The following is a 26938-nucleotide window of genomic DNA, read 5'->3' as shown; positions in this document are numbered from 1 at the left end:
ATCCTCTGTTGTCCCCTTCTCCTCCTGCCCCCAATCCCTCCCAGCATCAGTCTTTTCCAATGAGTCAACTCTTCACATGAGGTGGCCAAAGTATTGGAGTTTCAGCTTTAGCATCAGTCCTCCCAATGAACACCCAGGACTGATCTCCTTTAGAATGGACTAGTTGGATCTCCTTGCAGTCCAAGGGACTCTCAAGAGCCTTCTCCAACACCACAGTTCAAAAGCATCAATTCTTCGGTGCTCAGCTTTCTTCACAGTCCAACTCTCACATCCATACATGACCACTGGTAAAACCATAGCCTTGACTAGACAGACCTTAGTTGGCAAAGTAATGTCTCCACTTTTTAATATGCTATCTAGGTTGGTCAAAACTTTCCTTTCAAGGAGTCAGCGTCTTTTAATTTCATGGCTGCAATCACTATCTGCAGTGATTTTGGAGCCCAAAAAAATAAAGTCTGACTGTTTCCAATGTTTCCCCATCTATTTCCCATGAAGTGATGGGACCAGATGCCATGATCTTCGTTTTCTGAGTGTTGAGTTTTGAGCCAACTTTTTCACTCTCTTTCACTTTCATCAAGAGGCTTTTTAGTTCCTCTTCACTTTCTGCCATAAGGTTGGTGTCTTCTCCCAGCAGTCTTGATTCCAGCTTGTGTTTCTTCCAGCCCAGCGTTTCTCATGATGTACTCTGCATGTAAGTTAAATAAGCAGGGTGACAATATACAGCCCTGACGTACTCCTCTTCCTATTTGGAACCAGTCTGTTGTTCCATGTCCAGTTCTAACTGTTGCTTCCTGACCTGCATACAGATTTCTCAAGAGGCAGGTGAGGTGGTCTGGTATTCCCATCTCTTTCAGAATTGTCCACAGTTTATTGTGATCCACACAGTCAAAGGCTTTGGCATAATCAGTAAAGCAGAAATAGATGTTTTTCTGGAACTCTCTTGCTTTTTCGATGATCCAGCGGATGTTGGCAATTTGATCTCTGGTTCCTCTGCCTTTTCTAAAACCGGCTTGAACATCTGGAAGTTCATGGTTCACGTATTGCTGAAGCCTGGCTTGGAGAATTTTGAGCATTACATTACTAGTGTGTGAGATGAGTGCAATTGTGTGGTAGTTTGAACATTCTTTTGCATTGCCTTTCTTTGGGATTGGAATGAAAACTGACCTTTTCCAGTCCTGTGGCCACTGCTGAGTTTTCCAAATTTGCTGGCATACTAGCATGCAATAAACCATAATTAAAAAGAATATGGAAATCAGTATATATGTACATGTACCTATATGTATGTATGTGTATATATATATATATATGGAAAGATTGAAGGCAAAAGGAGAAGAGTATATATTATACACCAGAAACTAAAAAAAAGTTGTAAATCCTATACCTCAATAAATAAATAAATACTATTCCTGGCAATCTGAAATTAGGAATTTAAATAGAGTCTCCAGGCTTTTAAAGTATTAGAATCAACTTCAGTTCTATCAAAGCTAGAATATTGTATTTTTGAGGTTTATTTCTAAGATGGATCAGTTTTTGAGAATCGACAGTCTTGTTTTGTCACCTTTTGATTTACATTTACTTTTAGATTTGAGAATGTAGCTTCCAAGAAGAAGGATGTGTAGCCTTATAGTATAAGGCTACTTTTTTGTCTACTTTAATTCTCATCTGCTATATAAACAGAGAATTCAACTCAGATTAAGAGAGTTCTGTAATAAGGGTAGTAGGTTTTTTTGTATTTGTGGTTATTTATTTATTTAGTGAGGATAAAGACATCAAATTGCTTTCACTTTGAGGAAATTTTAATAAGAATCCTTTTTTTTTTAAGTTTTAACAATTTTTTCTAACAACATTAGATCTCAGTTAATAGAGACTGGTTAACTGAGTGAAAGAATTTTAAAAAATTCATATTTGAGAGATTTGCATGTCTGCCAGTGAAAGCATGAATATATATAGTGAATTTACATATTGTATAGTTTTTCTTGTGTTTGTCAAATAACAAAACTGTCACATGGAATATTACATATCCTTGTACAGGTGTCCCTAAGTTAAAATACATGGTTTAAGAAAGAATAAATAAATAAGTGACTATGACAAAAACATGCCAGAAATAATGTAATAAGTATGCAAATAAAGTACCAAGATAAAAGGAGAGAAGTTCACAGCGATTCCTATTGAGGATACTTTACCTATCTTTGAAAAAGCTGAAGAAAGTTTCTTAATCATAACTGAGATGAAGTGAATATAGTATAACATAGCTATTTGCCTGGTTTATCTAAACAAACTATTAATAGAACATTGAAAGTAAATGTAACTATAAGGAGTAACTGATTATGACATTTTAGTCTTAACTATCTGGCTTATAATTAAAAAGTTACAGCCTCATTTAAAGCTGTATTCAATACAACATAAATTTGTGTACTGGAGGATATTTATTTATTTAGTTCATTATAAGGAAGATCAGTGGGGCTTCCCAGGTGGCACTAGTGGTGAAGAACCCACCTGCCAATGCAAAAGGCATAAGGCATGCAGGTTGGATCCCCGAGTCAGGAAGATCCCCTGGAGGAGGTGATGGCATCCCACTCCAGTATTCTTGCCTGGAGAATCCAATGGTCAGAGAAGTCTGGCGGGCTACAATCCATGGGGTCACAAAGAGTCAGACACAACTAAGAACACACACATACACACACAGTTGTCCTAAAACATTTTTATAGATCTTTTCTGCTTTTGAACCATGAACCACTTAAGGTAAATGTGTTGTGTTTCCTTTTTAAGGTAAATATTTGCATTTGTTTATATCTCTAGAGTCCTTTAAGATAGCATAAAGAACCCTTGTATATTTCCCCCACGCCCATTCACTACTTGTTAACATGTCACATTCCTCCCGTTCAGTGCTGTGTATCTGTATGTGTATGTGAGAGGAGAGAAGGAAAGTGTGTGCGTGTAGAGTATGTGTAGGAATTGTAGGGGGTTCTTACTGTACCATTTTACAGTTAGTTGCAGATACAAACTGATTTCCCCTAAATACCCCAGATTATAATATTTTAGAATCACAAGAACTTTCTCTTCCAAAACCACAATGCAGTTATCAACTTCTACAAATTTTACTTTGATACATTATTATTATCTAATATATAGTCCATACTCATATTTCACCAGTTGTCCCAATAATGCCTTTATTATCTCCTCTTTTTCAAAATTAAGTCACAGATTGCATTTAATTCCTGTGTCTTTTTAGTTTCAAATAATCTGGAACGGTTTCCTTAGGCTTTATGAATCTTTCAAAGAAAGCTTTTGTTTTTTTTTTAAGGTTACAGATCAGTTGTTTGATAAAATGGTTCAATTTGTTTTTCTGATATTTCTTAATTTTTAAGTTTAAGTTATGTATTTTTGACAGGAACATTCCTATTTGTGTTGCAGCCTTCTCACTGTATTACATTAGAAAATATAAAATGTCAGTTTGTGCTGTTAACTTTGATCACTTGGTTTCATAGGTTTCTGCACTTTCAAATTGTCATTTTTCCCTTTGTAAAGTAATCTGTGGGCACTTACTTTGAAACTGCTTTTATTCCTCTTCAGACTCAGGTAGAATGTAAGGAAATAGGGAAGAAGTAGAACTTATCTCTGTAGAAATAATAGCTTTTTTTGTAACCATGTTAATATTCACAAATTTAAAACAGAATCAACCTTGATGAAGGGAAAAACACTAAAATTGAATATAAATAGAAACAAGTAAACCCATCTGCATTTTAAATTACTAACATAAACCTACTAAATGAAAAAGAACAATCTAACAACTCTTGAAGACATTAGTATTTTGTAAAGACAAATAGACTGCAGACAAAATCTTCACGTCTACTTAGGACATTTGTATTTTATGTTATGGATGAGCGATTTTAAACCTATGTAGGTTATTTTATAGGGCTGAGCAAATGAATAAATAAGAATACTGAAAATGATGTAATCCAGGGCTCTGATTGTAGGAAGAGAAGAATGTAGACTAAGGCAAGGAAGAATGCTATGAAATTGTTTTGGAATTAAAGGACCAATATGAACTCATGATTTTAAAATGACGTTATGTTTTGGATTGAATCACATAAAGTTGCCATTTCTCCCCCAGAACTATCTCCTGAAAAGGGCCTAGAAGCAGTGGATCTTCAGTAGCAGGAAGCACAATTCAGCATCCGGATCTGTCTGCTAATGTTTTAATCCACTAAAAGAAACTAGGGCTTGTTGGGGAAATAGCTGGTTTGAGAGCTGGGGCAGGAAGAGTATAAGAGAAGTTTGCAAAAAGTCTTGTAGTGTCAGAAAGTAATTAAGTGTTTAGATGGTTGGGCATGTCAGAGGAATGCAGCATATAGCTTGAAGGAGCTCCCACTAGCCAAATGCAGGACAATTTAACCATCAAAATGAATAATGTCAGCTTGCTGGATAAAATAATCCATGGAGTACGTAATGGTTATAAATAAAATTTTACAGTGCAGACAGGGGACTTACAATGTCATTACAGTATAATGACAACTCATAAATGTAAAAGGAATTACAATTTGAGTCATCATTTTGCAACTATTAGACTGGTTGATTCAGCCAAGATTCTCAGACTTTTCTCTTTATTACTGAACTTTTAACTAGTTTGCATTTCATCACCTACCCAGGTTTGATCCCTGGGTTGAGAAGATCCCCTGGAGAAGGGAATGGCAACCCACTCCAGTATTCTTGCCTGGAGAATTCCATGGACAGAGGAACCTGGTGGGCTACAGTCCATGGGGTCACAAAGGGTTGGACACAACTGAGCGACTAACAGTACTACTACTAATAATATAAATCTTAATACTTTTTAATGACCATTTAGTTTGTTTTACCTGACTTCTGATTCTTCTTTATGTTATCTGTTCACATAAATGTCATTTCATAGTTTTATTTATTTATGGTAGTCTTTTAAAATTTGTTTTTCATATTTATCTATATATTTTTCATAAAAATTGCCATTCTGGATGCTGTTGGAAAACTAACCCAAGAAGCATTACTTATTCTTCACAATGTATTTATCTGATTTTAGGTATTTGAACAGGTTTTATCAACATTTGTCCATGCATTCCACTTCTTTTTTTCCCTTCTCCTCTATAGGATGTCAGGACACGATAGTAGGACTCTGGCAAATTAAACTAGGATGTGGGGGACATGGGTCCCTTACTTCCAAATAAAAAATTTAAAAAAAAAAAAGCAGAGAACCTTCCTGAGGCTGCAAAACAACAGACTGGTGATGCCCAAGATCCTTTTGCATACAGGCTAGGCAGAGATCCCCTGAGCCCTTATCCCACCCCAACTGCTAAGATCTATCCTGTCAGTGCTCAACCAGCATGCCTTGAGTACTGATCACTGGTGCTCTGTGAGTTTCAGGCTTTGGCAAATTTAATCAGTGGGTCACTTTGACATTTCAATCTTATAAGGCTCTTTTGTATCTAAAAGCAGTAAAAATAATAATGACAGTCTCTTTAAGGAAAAAATTAATTTTACATCACGACTCAGTATGCATATACCTGTGTGTGACTGAAATATATCTATAAAACAATACTTACATCCTTACAGTATATGCTCATGCTGCTGTTTTCTATTCTGTTTTCTTTAACCTTCAAAAAAAATTTTCGTTACTCATAACTAACCACAGTCATCTCATGATCTACTATAGTTCAGTTAACACTGAACTGAGGCGTGACAGTGCAGTGCAGTTTTCGTGCAGGAGCACTTTTTCCATTTGTAAGTCACATTGCTCTTCCAGTTTGAATTCAGAACTGAAGTGGATTTACTGAAGCTTAAGTTTTGGGGTATCTCATTTGCAAGGGGCCCTGTCAAGGTCCTGTACCAAGTTTTGTACTTGTTTTTGTTTTTTTTTTTCCTAAAACAGATTCCCCAGATTGTATTCCAACAAAACCTGTAAAATCTGTTTTTTCTCTATAAGTTAGCATATTTAATAACATGACTCTGAATTAGATTTTTCTTGTTTATTCTATTTAAAGAAATTATAATAATTAAGGATAAGAAGAAAAATTATAATTAGGCTCTTTTCGTAGCAAGGACTGTAGACCTGGGAATCTCAAGGAAAGTGGTGCTTACCTCAAGGCTTATGCAGGGTGATCTTTGAAACCATCGAAGATTTGAGACAGCTATTCTCTGTCTTTCTCTTTAGAGGATCTACAGTCTCTCACTCATAGTCTGTTTCTTGTCAGTCCTCTACTACTGACTCTCTTTACATATAGGCTTCTTCATAATCTCATCTTGTATGTAGCCCTCAAAGATTCAGTTCCTAGTTATTTAAACCAGTTTTTCTGTTTTCAAATAAATTGTAGCTATGTACTATGCAGGTAACTGTTTTGACTTTTTAAGCTTCAAGTTCCTCTACAGTTTAGCCTCTATTTAATTTTAAATATGCTTTATATTTAGACTTTCATAAGAAAAGTATGGTTGGTTTTGGTTTTCCTTCTTGACTATGGTGGCTTCCCTGCTGACTCAGTTGGTAAAGAATCCTCCTGCAGTACAGGAGATCCAGATTCGATCCCTGGGTGGGGAAGATACCCTGGAGAAGGAAATGGCAACACACTCCAGTATTCTTGCCTGGAAAATCCTATGGACAGAGGAGCCTGGTGGACTACAGTCTGTGAGGTCACAAAGAGTCAGACACTACTGAGCATCTGAGCATGTATAAAAACAAGTAAAAGAACTTGAAATATATCCTAAGTTCTACTCCAAAGAAGGTGGTGGTGGTTGTTGTTTTGGGCTTCCTTTGTGGTTCAACTGGTAAGGAATCTGCCTGCAATGCAGGAGACCTGAGTTTGACCCTGGGTTGGGAAGATTCCCCAGGAGAAGGGAAAGGCTACCCACTCCAGTATTCTGGCCTGGAGAAATCCATGAACTGTATGTATAGTCCATGGAGTCACAAAAAGTCAGACACAGCTGAGCGACTTTCTTCACTATAGTGTATAAAGAGACTAAGTCACTAATGAATATTCCCAAATTGCATGTATTAAGAACTAGCCTTGTTTTGATAAGTAAAGCTTAAATTGCCACTTCTAAGAGTGTATTCTGTGGAATATCCACAAGATACAGTGAATCAGTTGGGTTATGAAATATAGCCTTCTGTTGGTATTTTATCAGCATATTAAAGTTCTGTGAAGTCCTGATTTAAAGAAACTTACTTTTTTTTTAAAACCAAGGGACAAATATTCCCAAGGAAAATAGTTTGAAAATTGCCAATACAATCAGTGATTTTCCCCACCTCCATTTTGTTGTCATTGTTGTTTCTTTTTAATTTAAACATTGTCTTCTCATTTCTCTGGTGTTATATTTTACTTATGGTCAAGGAAAAATTAATTTAAATATTAATTAGTGTGCAGGCAGCATTCACATTCTAATATCCTGAAACTAAATAGGAAAATTGTGAGCCAAGTTAAAAAATGACTGCAAAGTCACAGAACTTTAACCAGATTTTAATATACATAATTTATTATTTAAGCATTATACTCATATTTCTAAAATTTTGTTTACAAAATTACAGGCTCTATAGAGACAGTGTATATTATTTCCCAATATCTTTTCTCTAGATTCTCCTGCACAGTCAGTATCCTCTGGAGTTCGTGCACCTTCTCCTGCCCCATCATCAGTACCTTTAGGGTCAGAAAAGCCCAGCAACGTCTCTCAGGATAGAAAAGTTCCAGTCCCTATTGGGACGGAACGTTCTGCACGTATCAGGCAAACTGGAACTTCAGCTCCATCTGTTATTGGGAGTAATTTGTCCACGTCGGTAGGACATAGTGGCATCTGGTCCTTTGAAGGGATTGGTGGCAATCAAGGTATGGTATGCTATTCTGCTTATTGGAAGTTAAGTTTATACATTTAACTAAAATATTAAAATATTTAAATAATTTTAATTTAAAAAGCAGTATTTAATTATCATAGGCATTCTTTTAAGAAAATATGTGTTTATATCTCTTCATTTTGACTAATCAATTTATTTAAGAGTTTGGAACTTTTTTTGTTCACCTGTGATCTCTCACTGAGTTAATCATTGCTGAGTATAGTTTAATGCAAGCGTATTATTTTCTTCATTCCATCATATTAAGGAGATATTGCTATTTCCTTTGGGGCTCTTTAGTTTTATCTTAGTTTTTTTTTTGTTTGTTTTGTAACAAAGTGTTTAGGTGACATTACGAGGCTATTATTTCACTACCTACAAACATGCAAATATTGTGGTAAAGATATACAAGTAGGTCATTATTCTGAAGGAATTCACAATACAGTGTAGAAAATATTAGAAATATATAAAGGTTTTTTTTTGCTGTTTTCTGATTTTAAATATCTCCAATTATTTTTTTATGCCTCTTCATCTTCCCTCAGACAAAGTAGACTGGTGTAACCCTGGGATGGGAAATCCTGTGATTCACAGGCCAATGTCTGATCCAGGAGTGTTTTCACAACATCAAGCAATGGAGCGAGAGAGTACAGGAATTGTAACTCCTTCTGGTACATTCCATCAGCATGTTCCTGCAGGATACATGGACTTTCCTAAAGTTGGGGTAATGGTGATTTAAAAGCTTGTTCATTAGTTCTAAATGATTTTCTGATTATTAGCCTTATTTTACTTCCCATGTATAAGCATTTGTGAAATGGTGCTGGAGCTTTGGCTTGAAATAATAGGTGAAAATCTAGCTAAAACATAAATACTTATAAATCCTGATTTTGTCTGAGTTGTTTAGAGAAATGTTTTTTGACAAAAGTTTTTATATACTAGGCTTATACTGTCTTCTGTCTAATGCTGGAAGAAATCATATATTGGAAAATAATTTTTAAATCACTTAGATAACTTACATGTTCCAAAATGAGGTGAAGTTTCAAATAGAATTTTAGGGTATTGATTATACTGGGAAAAATAATAACCAGTGACTTGAGTGTGCGTAATCTTTGTTTTCTTTTTTAAGGGTATGCCTTTTTCTATGTATGGGAATGCAATGATTCCTCCAGTAGCACCACTTCCTGATGGTGCTGGAGGACCCATATTTAATGGCCCTCATGCTGCGGACCCCTCTTGGAATTCCCTGATAAAGATGGTTTCAAGCTCCACAGAAAATAATGGCCCTCAAACGGTAAGGCTAATCATTCTATGAACATTTATTTAATGATTATGAGCTGCCAAGGGGCTTCCCTGGTGGCTCAGACAGTAAAGAATCCACCTGCAATGCGGGAGACCTGGGTTTGATCTCTGGGTTGGGAAAATCTCCTGCAGGAGGGCATGACAACACACTCCAGTATTCTGACCTGGAGAATTCCATGAACAGAGGAGCCTGATGAGCTACAGTCCATGGGGTCGCAGAGCGTCGGACACAACTGAGCGACTAAGCATAGCACATAGCTGCCAAGACAGATGTAACAGAGATAAATCATGGTTGTGAGAGAGTTTGGTGAATATGGGCAGTTGGGAAAATTGAGGGAAATTTATTATAGCTGAAATATACCAGAGGGATATGGAAAAGGGTGCCAGAGGTAGTGGTTTGGGGCCAAAATTAGGAAAGACATAATATATTCCATTGAGTAGCAGGTGGTAGGTAAAAGATTTTAAGTTGTAAAGTTTTGTAATTTTATGTATCAAAATTTACTAGTTGTGCGAAAAGGTCCATCTAGAGGTTATTTATTAAATGTATTATAAATGTCAAAATAGTATGTAACTGTGAAAATGCTTAGAGATGGTTGTATATTTTAACTTATTGTGGTGTATATTTAATACCTGATTTTCATTCCATAATCATCAACCTGTTATGTACTCAGATAATGGTTTTTTAAAAATGATTGTTTCCCAGTATGTTGCCAATTGACTGAGAAACTTAGCTGGTTTAATTCATAAATATTCCTTAGTGTTTAAGAGTTTTATTTTAGTCAAGTATATGTTAAATACATATTTAATAAAACATGTGCTTTATATTCATAGGTGTGGACTGGACCCTGGGCACCTCACATGAACAGTGTGCATATGAACCAGCTTGGCTGATGAGGATCAGCTTGTTAGCCTGCAGATTCCTTTTCATTCAGAGGAAATCACAAGTGGCCGAAAAAAAAATTTATGCTCCCAAATCATTCTACTGATGTGCTTGACTGAAGTGTGTAGGCTTTTTGCAGAAGAACTTACTAACTGACCTATTTTCTGTGAACATTTGTGACTGCCCATTCCCCATCATCATCTGTTTTACCTTAGTTAGCCTTTTTCTTATCATTTTTCTTTTTTTCTTTTCCCTCTTCCCCTTGGACATAACTTTCTGTTGAAGCTGTTCTTTGGCTGGTTGGTTTTAGTACTGTAAACTGCTTCTGAGCAAACACGGAAATTTAGCAAAATTATGTAAACTTGATCCTGAAGTTTTAGAATGGCAAATAAATGTACAATTGTTTACATAACAGAAAAGGCTAAGCAGAAAGTAAATTTCAATATGTCAGTATAGAGGCTCTACTTTACGTAGACTTAAATTAATGTGAGATATGTACCTTCATATTCAGAAATCTGGATGTTTCCTTCATACATTAAACTATTAATAAGTATAACTTTTCTGCTTGTGTAATTTAAGTATAAAGTAAAACAATGGGCATTATCAGTGAATGTTTCCCGACGCTGGCTTTTAAAATACCCATGCTGCTCTCCTTTTGAGTTTGTTTGCAGCAAGGCACATATAGAGTAAGAAATTTTAACACTTTTTCATGTCTTTTTATTACCTTGCCACACTTTTAAAAACTAATACACACTTCTCTCTTCACTCTTTTGTTTCTCTCCTCACCCTTGCCACTAATACCAGTAAAATTTTCTTTCTGATCTTGAAATAATTCTATAAAGATTTTTACTCTAATGGCTGCTACAGAGAGATGGAGAATCTGCATCATCACCTGTGGTTTCTTCTAACCATAAAACATTCAGTCTTTCTGAGAATTTAAAAAGCCACCACTGGTTCCCAGTCAGCATATGCAAGTTCTTAATATACTGTTTATTATTAAACAATTCAGTGTACTATTTTATATTGGATAATATTGATTCTTAACATTGGCTTTGGAGTCATCAGGAGTCAACATAAAAATTCCAGTTTTCAATAATTTAAAGTTTTTTTTTCCATATTTTAAAGTCTTCTTAATTTCTACACTTGTTTGTATATTATCAGTCAAAGGGATCAACAGCTAACTTGGGGCAAGTAATAAAATAAATTTGGCGTTTGTCATTAAGACAACTTACGGTAGACATGAATACACAGGTTACAAAATAAAGCCTCCTGTTTATGTAAGACACAGGGCCACACTAAACTACTCAGTGGGATTTATCTATTCATTTCACTTGAAAAAATAAACAGTAACATATTCCAAGAAGAATATGTGTCCTACCCTGTCTCATGTGATAACAATAAATTATATGGTTGAAATATAAAAGAAAGTAAGCATAAAAGTGAAGTAATGTCTTTAAAAAATAATAGACATAATTCCTCATTGGTGAAACATAAACATTAACTAAAATTCAGATAGATCACCCAGGTTAACAATATTAATATGGTTTCTTGACTGGTCAAATAAATGAAATGATTTCTTTTACTCTGGGTGCCTAAGTAAAAAGATTTCTCAAACATATCCAGAAATTTATAAACACATTTGTATCTTTTAATTTAGAAGGTGGTCTTAAAATATATAAATTTGTTTTTCTCCCTGTGATTGATACAACCATATTTAAAGGAAAAGCTAAATGATATCCTACAAATAAATGTAGCTATGACATAAAATTATTGCACTTTACTAAGAAAGGGGTATAATGCTATTTAACAGAGTATTTTATGTATGACTTTTGCCACTATCCTATAACTTTTTGCTTAGTTTCTTTTCTGTGTTTACTAGGGTTATTTTCTAATTAAAATAATCCTGCTAGATAACAGATACCACCCAGTATTTATCACAACACATGACTTGGGTTGACTCACAAAAGTGAGTTTCTTAAGATGGGGTGTCTTGCTAAAAAACAGAGAGAAAAACTTTTTTTTGTTTTTGTTTTTTTTTCAAAGCTATGGGACAGGGGAATATTGATTGGAATGCTCCTAATTTAGTTTTTGGGGCCAGGCTTGTTAAATATAATACCATGGTTTTAGAAGTCTGTACTGGGAACATTTTTCAGATACATTTTTTATATTTCAGATGTAATGCAGTGCACTTTTATTTGAATAATAAAAAAAATCATCTTTTGAGACCACGCAGGTCTTTTTTTTCCCCCTTTTTGGAAAGTATGTGGTATGTATAATTGCAGACTACATAAGGTATTTCTTTTCTCTTATTCTTTTAAGAAGCAGCTTAATTCTTAGATGTAACAGTTAGGTTAGTTCACACTTTAAATCCCAAAAGAATTAATATCCAAATTATTGTGTAATCATTTAGAAATGATTTTGTGTACTGGTGCCAAGAGAATTCCCATGGTATGCCTTTTCAACATATATTTCAGCATATACCAGTATATTCCAAAAAAGTGATTTTAGTATTTATGTGAAAGGTATTTTTCCCTTCTGTTTCCTGTTACTACAAAGTTAAATCAATCTATTAGTAATTGAAAATTACTTTTTTTGGGGGTAATTACTATACTTATCTTACAGTTATTTTGTCTTCTCAGGAGAAGGGAGGTAAATAGTTTACTAATAGTTCCTGTCTTGTTTTTCATGAAAATATTATTATATTTTTCTATTGATTAAAATGACCTAATTATACATTTCATAAATATTTTTGCATACTTTATTTTTAAAAACAATAAAAGTGTCAGATTAAACATAAATCTGGCATGACATTTAAAGAATGCTAGAACTTTCATATAACAAATTTTTAACTCAGGATTATTTCAGAATGATTCAAAATATCAAAGGAAAACCATTTCACTGTTCATTACTAACATGGAGATTGAGTATACCAGTACTCTGTATTTTTACTTTAGATAAATGTATCTATTCAGATGTCTTTTAATATTAATGTTTGGGATATTTACATTATAATTTGTAAATTCTAGATGCTCCTGACTCTTTTTGGAAATATATATATCCCAGATTAAGCAAGTCACAACACTCAGTTAACTGGCGGTATTGTGAATTAACTGCTGTTAATTCCAAATGATTGGAATTTAGGATGAGAGCATCATTAATGCTCTAGTATTTAATCTACAGTGGTACACACCTTGATTGCAAAAACACCATCACTTATATTTTGGATAAGTGAATACAGAGAAAAATGTGTTACTGTGGCTTTGACATAAATAAGAATTTCTTTATGTGACAATAAAAATATAGGACTAATATATGGGTCATTAGAGGTTTCATATTAGACTTCTACCTTGAAATCAGTTCACACTTTTGAAAAGTAAAAGCCAATATTGTATACTTAGTACTTAAAGTGAAGTGAAAGTGAAAGTGAAGTCGCTCAGTCGTGTCCGACTAAGTCAATGATAATTCAAGAGAATTTTTTTTAATGGGAATAAAAGCTAATTCTACATTAGGTAACTTTGGTTTTAAAAAGCAATGCGTTATTAGGAAAAAGAAATGTGATTCCAAGGGATCACTTTTAAGTTGCTCATGAAAATATCCTTTAAAGTTTCTTTTGTTAAACACTTGAGAAGGTGTATTTGGGAAGAGAGAAATTTAAATAACTGTACATATAGACTGTCTATATATATATATAGTAGCCTATATTCACATTTTGACCTCCATTCCTGTGTTCAGCACAGTGATGAATAAGAATTTCAGAAACTTCTGACAGTAAATACATAGTCTTTGTTTTTCAGGAGCTTTAAATAAAATTAAGAAAAAAGTTAGCTATGTGATGTAGTACAAATAAAAAGACAGGAATAAGCTAATAACAAGTAGTTGAACTTTTTAGAAATGTTAAAAAATGTTTTTAAAATGAACTTTTTAAACATAATATATCCATTTGCAAAGTATTAGGGTTGACGATTTCAGCTGGTTTGCCCAATATTTGTATAGTCCAAACTCCGGGAGATGGCGATGGACAGGGAGGCCTGGCATGCTGCGATTCATGGGGTCGCAAAGAGTCGGACACGACTGAGCGACTGAACTGGAGTATACTTTTCCACTCAAAATACTCAGGGTATCACAGTGTTTGTTACTAGTACATACATATACATTTGTATATTGTATTTGTAATTGACAAATATTTCTCCCTACATCCTATACCAAGTAGAGAGCCAGTCCTGATCATCTCCATTAACCAAATTGTAAACTGTATGTTTTAAGTATATGAAATTAGGTTAAATATTCATACATTTTATTTAGGTCACAATACTCAAACTTAGAGAAGTGGAACATTTTTAAATGAGACTATAAGCTGTGACCCCAAAATGGAGCAGAAAAGGTGAACCTACACTCATTGAAGAAGTTCCAGCCCCAACTCCTGAATACAAATCCACAGAAGGAAGTCTTAGGAATTTGAGGAATAGCTTGAAAAATTGTTGATTTAAATTATCTGAATAGTGAATGCATAAACGTGGAGTTTTTATTTTAGGATCTTTTTCCTTTCATCAACTCCTTTTCTCCTACATATCAAAAGGTCACAGTCCTTAGGCTTAAATGACGCTGCGGAAAGTCCAACTCCTGATGTTATCAGGTCTCTGCAACGAGAAGAGTGCAGCAGCATAGAAGTTGTTCCTTTGCTCCCTCAACCTTCAGGCCAAGATAATTCCATGTAAAATTCTTTTCCACTTTAAACCAGTAGTCAGTACCAATAGGTTGCTTGTTTTAACTTGACAAGTGGATAGGGAGACATTGATACAGGCTTTTATGTTTGGAAAAGAAATTCTGTATGTAACATGTTGGGATGTGTGTTAACATAAAATTTCATGAGTGGATTTAATCTTGCAATTTGAAGGAAGATCACTTCCTGAACCCAGAGAAAATATATTTGGTACCCCTGGGTAGGTGCACAGTGAAGCAAGAACAGTAGCTCCAGTTTGACATTACCCCAATATTGGCCGGCACCTTCGTTTTAATCAATGATTTTGTTCCTCAACACAATTTGGCCTCTAAGTCTAGCGATGATCATTATGTTAAGAAACTCCATGTCATCCCATTGTGTTCCCAGGAACACAAAGCTAAAAACTAGTCCATGTATATTTAACCTGCTCCTTTTAACCAAAAGACACCTGATGTTGCTGTTCAGGCTTCTGAAAGTTTATACACGATTAAGCCCCAATAAAGTCACCGTGCTGCCAGTGATAATTCCCCTTAACTCAGGAGATGGTTCTTTACTCTTAATAAACTACTGCTCTTTATAATGAAAGATGAAACACTAAAACTGGTTCTGAAAATGCCTATTAGGACAAATGAGCAAATTAAATATTTATAGAACAGACTATAAATATGCTTAGTGCATAAAGACTTGATTTTAACAACACAAACTCACGCCTCTCTCCAAACTGGCATTTCAGCAACGCGTTCAAGATAGATTGAGTATAATCTCAATCCCTAGCGGAAGCAATCGAGGCGCACATAAAGACTTGGAGGGCTACCTTCTGATCACAAAAAGCACCCACAAAGCTTAAACCATGACATGATTAGCTAAGTCAAAAAGAACGGAAAGGTATATGCCGAAGACCGACTTTACAGGACGAGAGCTTCCTAGAGAACGCCTCGCCGGGCCCCGGGCACCAAGTCCCACCCCCAGCACTACAATTCCGGTCTAGCCTCGAGGAGCTCCACCACAGCAGCACGGAAGTTTCGTGTCTGCGCAGGATGCTTGCTCAGTGCCGCGTGGGAAAGGTGGGACTTTCCTGCCTCGTGCGTCATCTCTAGTGCGACTCAGTATGTCACTGGCTTGACCGGGAAGGTCAATTGTGGCTACCCGCGGGCTCACGCCCACTCTACGCCGGGGTTGCTGGCGCATGCGCGTAGCGGCCTCGGCGGAGCGGTGCGAGCGTGCCTGGTCCGTGAGGCCGGCGTTTCGGACCCAGCCCTGGCGCGGAGATGCTGTGCCGGCTCAGCGTTAGGTGGCTGCGGCCCCGGCCTGCCCTGCAGGTCCGTGTCCTGGACCCATCGCTCGCACGGGCCCCAGCGGGCGGCGCCAAGAGTTCCTCTCTGCCAGTGTGGGCGGTGGCATCGGTCTCCGCAGTTGGCCCGAGCGGCGCGGGAGGCTGGTACGAGGCCTTGGCTACCTCGGCGCCGGTGCAGGGCGCAGAGGACGTGCTGCTCTTCGCCCACACCGCCTCGGGCCTGCCCTGGTGGGGCAGCATTCTCCTCACCACCGTGGCCCTGCGCGGGGCCGTCACGCTACCCCTGGCTGCCTACCAGCACTACATCCTGGCCAAGGTGAGGGGTGCCGAGCCGCGCATGGACCGTGCATACCCACTTCCGTGGTGAGGAGGGTCCACGTCTCACCGGGCGTAAGGTCCCCAGATACTTCCGGAGTACTTACTGTTAATCATCAGCACCTTTAAGGCAGCAAGCTTACAAAAAGGAATTAACACAGGCAGAAGTAAATGCAGATTCTTATGGCTCTGAAGCTACAAAGAACATATTAAAGACACTTAATAGACTACGTTTCTTCAGTTTATATTACTGGAAAACCCAGGGTTGAAACATTGAAAGTGTGGAGTGTAGGGCTTATTTAATCCTTAAAATAACCCTGTGAAGTAGGTGCTGTTATACATTTTATATAAGAAGGGACAAGACTTTTGAGGTTGAATAATTTGCCCAACATCGCACTGATAAGTGTATAAGCTGGAATTTTAATTTGATTGCAACTGAGGATATCTTAAGTTAACATCTTGTGAGCAATCTTAGAGTTTCCTGACACAACCAGTAAACCACATTTTTTAAAATGAGTTTAGGGAATAGAGAGTAAAACTATGAATGGTTATGAATACAGATCTTTAATGTGCTCATAACAAAGTCTACTTTTTCTTTAGCTAGGTGGAAAATTTGCAGCCAGAAATAAAAAACATTGCACGACATCTTAACCAAGAAGTTGCAGTTCGTGCACATCAGTTGGGATGGTCCAAGAGAGTTGCCAGGTAAGCTAATTCTCTGCATATAAGACCATGAAAAAATATATATATATGTATTACAGGGTATGGTATTCTGTAGCTTTAGCAGCAAAGTCGTTCTTTTTAATATTTTAAAAAGTTTTTGGCATGGTAGGTTTATATACTGGACTGAAAGCAAAAAGAGAAAGCAGAGTTCCTTGATCTTAAAGGACTCCAGATTACTGAAAAAGACAGATGTGTAATCAAATAATGACTGGATTAAGTAACTAAAAAAGATTATGTACAAGGAGTTAGGTCATCATGGGAAGTTAGGGAAGGCTTCACAGGATGCAGATACTGCAGATGCCAGTTTGTTGAGATTTTAGTCAACAAAAGATACAGGTTATTTACAAACTTGACCTTTTGACAGCATAGAGCAGATAGCTGCCCAAAAGAATGAGGAGACAGAAAATATAAATGACATGGTAAAAGCAACTGGGTAGGCCAGGAGTTGTTACTCTGCTATAGTTATCCTGTGTTGCTGTCTCCCTGAGCTCTTTGAGAGCCCTTGCCTAAGGGTTCTTGACCATGTTGTAGTTCTATGTGGGCAGCCATCCACTAAGAATTTTTAAGTCTTCTCCTATCAGCCTACCCTGGTTCAGCTTAGTTAGGTTCCCAAATTCTGATTCTTACTAGGCTGTGACAAAGTGTTCAGCATCTCATAGCAATGAGAAAAATAAGGGTGTTTTAGTATGAATATGTAATGTGTATATATATGGGTATATGTGTGTCTTAGTCACTCAGTCATGTCCAGCTCTTTGTGACTCCAGAAATTCTAGCCCGCCAGGCTCCTCTGTCCCTGGGATTCTCCAGGTAAGAATACTGGAGTGGATTGCCAGTTCCTTCTCCAGGGTATCTTCCCCACCCAGGGATCAAACCCAGATCTCCTACATTACAGGCAGATTCTTTACCATTTGAGCCACCAGGGAAGGCCCTATCCATATATTTTTATCTATAAAGGTATAAATTTGCCAACTATCTTCAATATGAAATTGAGTCCCTCTTTATATAGTGTTCCCAAATTCTGATTCTTACTAAAAGTTCCTTGGTGGCTCAGAGGTTAAAGCGTCTGCCTGCAATGCAGGAGACCTGGGTTCGATCCCTGGGTCGGGAAGATCCCCTGGAGAAGGAAATGGCAACCCACTCCAGTATTCTTGCCGGGACAGAGGAGCCTGGTGGGCTAAAGTCCACGGGGTTGCAAAGAGTCGGACACGACTGAGCAACTTCACTTTTATATAGTGTTAAAAGGACCTGCCATTTAAAAAAAAATCATTCTTATAGCTTAATGTCTTTACTTGATAAAATAAAAAGTTGGTAAACCTATAGTTTTGAAGTTTTACTGATAAGGAAGTCTGAGGACTACAGCTCTAGAATAGAAGAACACATTAGTGGCTGCTCACGTGGGTTATAAATGCAGCCTAGGTAAGACTGTGCCACCGTCCTTATGCATCCCTGGCAGGATGATTGTCCAGACACATCCTTACACAGATGAATGACTTTCTAGAGGAAGACATTATCTGGGGATTTCCTGCATTGTCAGTGGAACTGGGTTTGGAAGAATGAAAGGGAATTTGTCAGGTGAAGGAACAGCCAGGAAAGTGGACAGTCTGCAAAGATGATGTAGTAACTTCCAAGGCATGCTGATGTGAAAGCCTGAGTTGCTGGATGACCCAGGTCATTCACCAGAAAAAGAGTAACAGGAAATAAAGTTGAAAGAGTGGGTGAAGACTGAATTACAAGGAGCCTGGAATGTCTCTGTGTACTTTCTTAATTCAGTGCATTATAATTTGATTAAATTCCGCAAACCTATTGAAAACCTACATGCCACAAGAGATTTAAAGATGAAGACCTATCCAATACTGTAGTCTAGAAAGTGGGACATAAGAACAGGAGTTGAAAACAACAACACCAAAAACAACAGGAGTAACTAATATGGTTAACAGAGAAACAGTAAGAAAATCTTTATGAAAGAGTTGATTGAAGAATGGAGACTGTTTTGACAGGTCAAGAGCATACATCATACAAAACCACATTGCTCTGAAAGGTATGTTCAGGGATCAGGTGATTGAGTTTGGCTGGAGTGGAGAAATTTGAGTAAAATGTGCTTTCACCTCTAGTATTTCTGATTTAAATTGTGGTCATAACCATGTTAGTAGTGAAATTTCCCTTGTTAAAGCCTAGTTTGCCTAAGATCTCCAGAAACAAAGTCTGTAGTTTGACAGTGGCAGATTTCTCAAATTGTTATGTAATTTGCTTACATTGTGAACAGACTTTGAGTAAAAGGCTTTATTTTCCTTTTTTTTTCGGCAACTGCTTGGTGTAGCTTAGGGGCTTCCCTTTTAGCTCAGTTGATAAAGAGTCAGTCTGCAATGCAGGAGACCCCCATTCAATTCATGGGTCAGGAAGATCTACTGGAGAAGGGCTAGGCTACCCACTCCAGTATTCTTGGGCTTCCCTGGTGGCTCAGCTGGCAAAGAATCCACCTGCAATGCGGGAGACCTGGGTTTGATCCCTGGGTTGGGAAGATCTCCTGAAGAAGGGAAAGGCTACCCACTCCAGCATTCTGGCCTGGAGAATTCCATGGAGTATGTAGTCCACAGGGTTGCAAAGAGTCAGACACTACTGAATGACTTTCACTTCACTTTGGTATAGCTTCTGACAGCCAAAAATGCTGCGTAAATCCTTTAGCCAGTAATCACAGCATGGGTGTGTTTATCCTGTAGGGATGAAGCACAGCTAGTATTCAAATGATATTTTCTCCTTTCCCTTTTTCCCTCTTCCCTCAAACTAGGCTCACTTACCTAAAGACTATGCGGAGGCTTGTTTCAGAGCTCTATGTTCGGGATAACTGCCACCCCTTCAAAGCAACTGTGCTGGTCTGGATTCAGCTTCCAATGTGGATCTTCATGTCTATCGCTCTCCGAAATTTTAGCACAGGGGCAGCACATTCAGAAGGTAGTTACTATTGAAATGTAATTCCCCCAAGCAAGTTCTCTGACACTGTCTTGTATTCTAAAGAAAAAGCAAAAAAAAAAAAAAATTAAAAACATCCATACTTTCTGTAACTGGAATACACTTTTATCATCTCCCTTACACAAGTATAGAATTTCAAATATTAAGTGTAACCAAGCTAGCTGTATTGAGAATACAAATCAGTTTAGGAAGGACGTCACTAGTACTACTTCTTGGAAGTCTTAATAAAATTAGTATTATAATTCCATAATATGGTTTCAGGGCCATGAATTTTTTCTATTTATAAATTGAAGAAGCCAGAAAAACTTTCACAGTTATAAGTGCAAATATTAATATGAAAGGTTACAAACTAAGGGGCTTGTTTTTACTTTCATTTAAAGGCATTTCTAACCATAAAGTAATCTAAATTGACTGGGAAGAAAGCAGCCTATAGACAAGTAATTTTTTAAATTTCAGTCTGTAAAGGTTACTGCTACACGTCTTTAGTGTCTCCACATCCATTGGCTCCAGAAACTTCTTACCTGTCTCTCAGTACAAGAACTAGCTTATGTTGTAGAGTGAAAATAACCTTAATAAAAAATGCAAGTCTTCAGTGTGAGGAACACCTTAGCTGGAATCACTCCCTCTGCTGTTTTTAGAAATTCTTTTGTTTCATTTATAAAAATGTTTCAGCAGGTTTTTCTGTTCAGGAGCAGTTAACTACTGGTGGGGTCCTATGGTTTCATGACCTCACTGCTCTGGATTCCACTTGGATTCTGCCTGTCTCCGTTGGTGTCATCAATTTATTAATAGTAGAGGTCAGTGGTTTTAAATAAGATTTGCTTGCTGTTTAAATCATTGAGATTTCTGTTGCTGTCCCAACATCAGATATAAATGAATTTGAGTTACTGATGATAACTCTGAGCTAACATTGAGACTCCTTGGTTTTTTGGTTTTTTAGTATATATTTGTTTATTTATTTGACTGTACTGGGTCTTAGTTGTGACATGTAGGAACTTTGAGTTGTGGCATGTTGGATCTAGTTCCCTGACCAGGGATTGAACCTGGGCCCCCTGAATTGTGGGTGCAGAGTCTTAGCTAATCATGAGACCCTTTGGTTTTGGTCGCAGATCAGTTGTTGATTAATTTTCTGGGCCCAGTTCCTTAACCTCTCTGGGGGATCAGAATGCTCATAATTTAAAATAAGAGAGCTGAATTGGAACAGTTCCAAAATCTCCTTCAACTGTAAAATGGTACGATGCTAGTACATAACAGTTCTGTGATTTGCTTCTTGGTAAAGGCAGCAATTTAAGATGTCAATCTGGTCTTATTCCCACAATATGTTGATGTTTTGTGTATATGTTTAATATGTCAATTAAACATACCTGATGGCCATTTTTAGTCATAGAATTTCTTTATAAAATGAAATGGAGAAACATACATATAAAATATGATCTCTTAGCCATATCTTACCATTAGCTCATGCTACTTTACTCAACTTGAGTTTAGGGGAAACTTGTCTTTAGTTCCATAAAGAATTGTTCTTAGACTCTTGAGAAGAACGTAGACCCTTTAACTAGAAGAAATCTTAGGAAAGATCTAACGAAGTTGAGATTTCACAGACTTCATATCGGCTGATTGCTGTTTGGGAAATCTCATACACCCCTTATTTTTTCCAGATGAGAAATATGAAGATTCTCAGGTCTTAGGTGAAGGTTTCCTGAGGAAAGACGCTATGTGTAGTCTTAAGTGTTTTACCCTAAGAGCATCTAGCATAGTTCTGTGAACTTGGTTAGTAATTAGTATTTCTTGGGAAGAAGGAAGTGATGACACAAGGTCACAGTGAATTGATGTCAGTCCTCTCATCTTTCCTTTATTCCATCTAACAACCAAGCATGCATAAATTTAATAAAAGCCTATTCTTGCTAACATTTACTATGTACCAGGCACTATTGTAAGCAATTCACATGAGTTAACTCATTTAATTCTTAACAATAGTCCTATGACGTAGGTGCTGTTATTATCCCCATCTTATGGTGGAGAGTGGGAGGCACGGAAAGGTGAAGTAACTTGCCCAAAGTCACATAACCACTAAATGCAGGGCTGCCATGTGAATCTCGTAATTTGAGTGTAGAATCGCAGAACCTGTGCTCATAATCATTAAGCTGAGCTGCCTTGTAAGTAATTCATAAACCATAACTCCCCTTCCTAGCCTTCTGTGGTCCATGTAACCAGATCACAAACCTTTCAGATACCTGTTAAGTTCTTTCTCTGTGCCAGGCCCTGTATTTAGGTGCCAGAAAGCAAGGGTAATGATTCATACATAATACCTATCTTGAAGGGACTTCAGTTTTACAATCTTTAAAAAACACTGACCTATAAAAATTATGCTTTGATCCTATTTAATACAGATGAATCTCTTTATTGCTGTTACTTAGTTCCATTTAAGAATTAAAGAGTTGATCAACCAGTGATAATTGACCAACAAATCAGTGTTTTGTTTTTTAATTTTTATTGCTTTTGTTAAAATATAGGTAGAGGCCAGTCAAAAATCACTTTGCATTTTAAAGCTTGTCTCATTTAATGTGTATTTAGATAATCAGCATGTGTGTGTTTATTTTACCCTTTCAGATTTTTGCTCTGCAAAAACTTGGAAAGTCTCGTTTTCAGACGTATATTACGCACTTTGTTCGTGCAGTGTCAGTGTTGATGATTCCAATAGCGGCAACAGTACCTTCAGTGAGTAAGCACCAACATTGTGTGAAGCATGAGCTAAATATAAATTCTCTCTGTTTTTAGCTTAGACTGACTGACATTGTGCCTCTTCTATTGTGCTTCCTCTGACTACTTAATCCTTTACTGGTTTCTGATTTCTGTAATAACAAATCTACTGACTATCACCAAGTGACACCTGAATATTTCTTGGGCTTGGTTAATCTTCCTTTACGTGAATGTGTCTTAACCCTCCATTTTCCTCTTTTTTCTTTTTTTAATCTTGCAAAGTACTATGAATGTAGCATTTGCTCTGTTTTGTTAGTTGATATATTGAATTCTTTTTGTCTTCACAGAGGGATCCAAGGAATTTAGCATTTAAAAAAGAAACAAAAATTTTTCCCCACCAAGGATCCACCTGGGTTCATATGTAATATTATTTGATCTCATAGAAATTTTATGAGATAGGTATACTTGTCCCCATTTATATGTAATTAAACTTTTATAGAAATAGAAAAATAATGTTATATTTGCAGTTATTTCATTTTTTTAAACTTTTGCTTATTTTTCATGGATACTTTAGTGCTAAGATGGGTGAAGCTGTGTCAGTATATCTGTCTTTGCTCAGAATCAACACAGAGACTGTAAAGTAGTGGTCATTTGTTGCTGGTAGTTCAAGTTCTGTCCCTTGCATAAAAGTACTTATAGGACTTGTCTTAAAAATCTGAAATAGTATGTTTTCAGCATCAAAAATGTCTGTTAAATAATTTTCATCTGTCACTTAGACATAGTACTGTCATTAATCCTGTGTAAAATAAGTTTCCTCATTTCTAAAATAGACACCATAATGTCTAAGAAAATTAATGAAATAACAAGTGCCTGTTATAGTACTTCTCATATAATAATAATGTTATAAAATACTCTTTAAAAACAGAATAATGCAAATTCACAATATTTCTAAGGAGAAATAATACCAATTATAACTGAGGAAAACCACAGATAAGTAAAATAGCAGTAAAGTTCTAATGAGAAGTTGGGTTCCAAGTGAGTAACAGAGACCTTTTCATATATAGGAAAGTCAGAATTAGGCATTTAATGTAGAGCTGATATGGCAGCTCTGCGAAGACATGAGAAAGACTGCCTAGTTCTCTCTCAATGCTGCATCGTCCACAGCCTGTCATTCTTGTCTTGAAAGCCACAGGATAGTCATGATGGCCACTGAAGCTTGTTATCTTGTAAGAATAGTAAAAGGGTGCTTCAGCTACAGTCAGATGCTTCAACTACAGTCGACCACTTAAGGACCCTTGCCAGATGCCCTACCAAACACTTGTGCTTACGTCTTAAATATGTGGCCATACCGAACTGCAGAAGAGGTTGAAAAGTATAGTCTTTTTTTTTCCAGATAGCAATATACCTTGCTGAAAATTAGGATTTTATTACTAACGAAGATGAACGATACTTAGTAGGCAGTTTGTAGTCTGAAATAGCTGGGCCCAGGGTACTGTTTGCTTCCTAGATAAGTTTGATGATGATGCTAGCTAATATTTATTCAACATGAACTTTGTGCCAGGCCCTGTTTTAAGTCATTATGTACACACACACACACACATATGTATTAGTACATGTATTTCTCCCAACAGTGCACTGAAGTAGGTGGTATTATAATCTCCAATTTAACCCTGAGGCACAGAGAGGTTAAGTAACTGATGGTCACTCATCTGTTCAGTGGCAGAGTCTTCACACAAATCCAGGCATTTTGGCTCTTACTCTTTAGCTAATAATCTGCCTTTAAGATTTCATTACTTCCCTTAAAAACTTGTTCTGGAACAAATAAATGCTTAATATGAGCCACTTACTGTGCTTACCACACTACATGAATTTTCTCATTTATTCTTCACAGCATCCCTGGATACACTCTGTCCCTCATTTTTTAGAAGAGAAAAGCAAAACAAGAAAAAAAAAGAAAAATAACTTGCCGAAAGTTAAATAAATAGATTTCAAACTCAGGCAGTTAGATCCCAGGACTGGACTCAGCCAGCACATGGTCTTGCCTCTGGGGCCTGCTTACCTTCTGATGCCAAAGAAAAGTTTAGAAAAGATGTATGTTTGTATGGATGTATGTTTGTATGTGTATATGGGGATGTTTCAAGAGCTGCAGACTAAAAGACTACCAGTTATAACTGAGGAAACCCCCAGATCAAGTAGAGTAGCAGTAAAGTTCTAATGAAAAGTTGGGTTCCAAGTGAGTAACAGAGACCAAAAAAACAATGTCTTAAATATCCAAAAGTGGATTCTTTCATATATAGGAAAGTCAGAATTAGGCAACGTAATGTAAGAGCTCTGTGAAGACATGAGAAAGACAGCTCTTTGACCTAAATAACTGAATCTCAGTGGTGGTAAAAAAAAAAAAAAAAAAATAGTCAAGGGTTGGGCTGAGATGCTTTGTCTCAGGAAAAGGCAAAGATGATCTATTCCTGACTACACTTAGAAACTAGTTCCTGGGAAAATTTGGAAGATAGGTGACTTTGTATAGGTGTAGGGAAGCTAAGTTTGCCATCATAAATGCCTCCAGTAGCCTGCCTGCTGTGTAGCAGTTTGTCGAGACTCTCAATGGGAAAACAGTATGCTTAATTGCCAAAGAAGGAAATGAGATCTCTCTCGGACCTCTGCCTGGGAGCAGTTCTCTGCCATCCACTGTCTGTCATCAACCTCTCCTTTTGGTTTCTTTTGGTTTGGGGGTCTTCTTTTCAACTTTCTTACCTATCTGTTAGATCTGACCCAGGTATCTATTAGCTACTGAAGGTCTTGTTCAGTCCTGGTGTTCTGTTTACAGAGATTGTTAATTTTCTTTTTTATTGCCTGCCTGTCTCTAGACCTTGGAGAATGGAGAGATGCTAACATTCATGTCCTTTCTTCTTGTTGCAGTCAATTGTCCTCTATTGGTTATGTTCCAGCTTCATGGGCCTTTCACAGAACTTGCTGCTCCGTTCTCCTAGATTTCGCCAACTTTGCAGGATCCCGTTGACCAAGTTAGATTCAGACACTCCTTATAAGGACCTCTTGGCTGCCTTTCACTCCAAGATCATTTCAAGAAAATCACGTACTTTCTAGTAATTTTTGAAACAATTACAGGTTTCACTGTTAATGTATTTAGAAGATTTAGAACTTCAGATATGATTTAATTTGCTTTTGTTTAAAATCATGAACTCTTTGAAGTACTGTGGATTAAGATATAATCCAGATATATATAACGATACTTAAAATCTTTTAGTGCTAAACATGTAGTATATTTAATTGTATGCTAAGACTGTAAAAGTGGAATCAAAGTGTCAGACCCTGTTTATAAAATTACAACTTGCTAGAGGTTCCAGAACTTTGGAGAACAGGACTAGAAAAGTTTATAAAATAAGAGAATCCATTGGGGTGATTTCTAAAATTTGTAGGACGTGGAGGATCATAGACCTGTTTGATCTTTTAATAAAGCCATGGTTTTCTCTTCAGAAAAGTCCTTGAAATACAAATGGAGGCCTTTTTTGAGCCCCCGTCCCAACTCCTGAAGGCCGCCTGATAATTCCTGGTTAATAAATTATTCTAATGGAACAAGTTAATGTATGATTTTAAAATGAAAGGGACTTGAGATACATACTGTGGAGTAGTCCACACATGTAAGAAAGTACCTAACATGGTAGGTGGTGTTGCTTTTCAACTGTGCTCTGAAAGAATATAAAAAGTGTACATTCCTTTCTCTATAATTTAAGAAGTCTGCAATAAAGGGTATAGCACTGAGTACTGCTGGAACCCAAAGTAGAAAATCTTAAGCTAATCATATAGAATGTGAAGGAACTCAGTATCTCTGATAGCCGTCTTCCCTGGTGGCTGCCTGCAATGCGGGAGACCTGGGTTTGATCCCTGGGTCTGATCCCTGGGTCTGATCCCTGGGTCTGATCCCTGGGTCGGGAAGATCCCCTGGAGAAGGAAATGGCAACCCTCTCCAGTATTCTTGCCGGAAGAATCCCATGGACAGAGGAGCCTGGTGGGCTACAGTCCATGGGGTTGCAAAGAGTCGGACACAACTGAGCAACTTCACTTTCACTTTCACTTTTCAGTATCTCTGATAACCTGTTAAGTAAGTAAAAATGTTGTATTAGGGTCAAGATAATGCTAGTCAGGAGATTTCTTTAGACCGGACCTATTTGTCTTGATGTGATA

General features: G+C 36.9%; 2 protein-coding genes across 9 annotated transcripts in view; both read left to right on the top strand.

The window, feature by feature from the left end:
* ANKRD17 (ankyrin repeat domain 17) overlaps positions 1-11623 on the top strand; it is a 167848-nt gene extending 156225 nt beyond the window's left edge. For all 5 annotated transcript variants that reach the window (XM_040237045.1, XM_040237049.1, XM_040237048.1 and 2 more), the window contains 4 exons: positions 7593-7841; positions 8386-8564; positions 8967-9131; positions 9971-11623. In XM_040237045.1, the coding sequence (XP_040092979.1) occupies positions 7593-7841; positions 8386-8564; positions 8967-9131; positions 9971-10030 (653 nt within the window). In that variant the 3' untranslated portion in view covers positions 10031-11623. The remainder of the gene's footprint in view (positions 1-7592; positions 7842-8385; positions 8565-8966; positions 9132-9970) is intronic.
* Positions 11624-15917: 4294 nt separating this feature from the next.
* Positions 15918-26138, top strand: LOC120861421 (cytochrome c oxidase assembly protein COX18, mitochondrial). 4 transcript variants are annotated; one of them, XM_040237041.1, is made up of 6 exons: positions 15918-16349; positions 16953-17053; positions 19857-20020; positions 20711-20835; positions 22649-22756; positions 25655-26138. In XM_040237041.1, exons 1-6 carry the CDS (start codon positions 16008-16010, stop codon positions 25838-25840), a joined length of 1026 nt encoding a protein of 341 aa, XP_040092975.1. In that variant the 5' UTR covers positions 15918-16007; the 3' UTR covers positions 25841-26138. The 4 variants fall into 4 exon arrangements, with proteins under 4 accessions (XP_040092975.1, XP_040092976.1, XP_040092977.1 ...); XM_040237042.1 differs by having other exon boundaries at positions 15942-16349; positions 20714-20835; XM_040237043.1 differs by having other exon boundaries at positions 15942-16349; positions 22649-22760.
* Positions 26139-26938: the final 800 nt, after the last annotated feature.

The sequence above is a fragment of the Oryx dammah genome, unplaced genomic scaffold (genome assembly GCF_014754425.2).
Source record: "Oryx dammah isolate SB20612 unplaced genomic scaffold, SCBI_Odam_1.1 HiC_scaffold_3, whole genome shotgun sequence".
Classification (NCBI taxonomy): Eukaryota; Metazoa; Chordata; class Mammalia; order Artiodactyla; family Bovidae; genus Oryx; species Oryx dammah.
The sequence above is the reverse complement of the archived record's forward strand: the minus strand, read 5'-3'. Positions and strand labels throughout refer to the sequence as shown.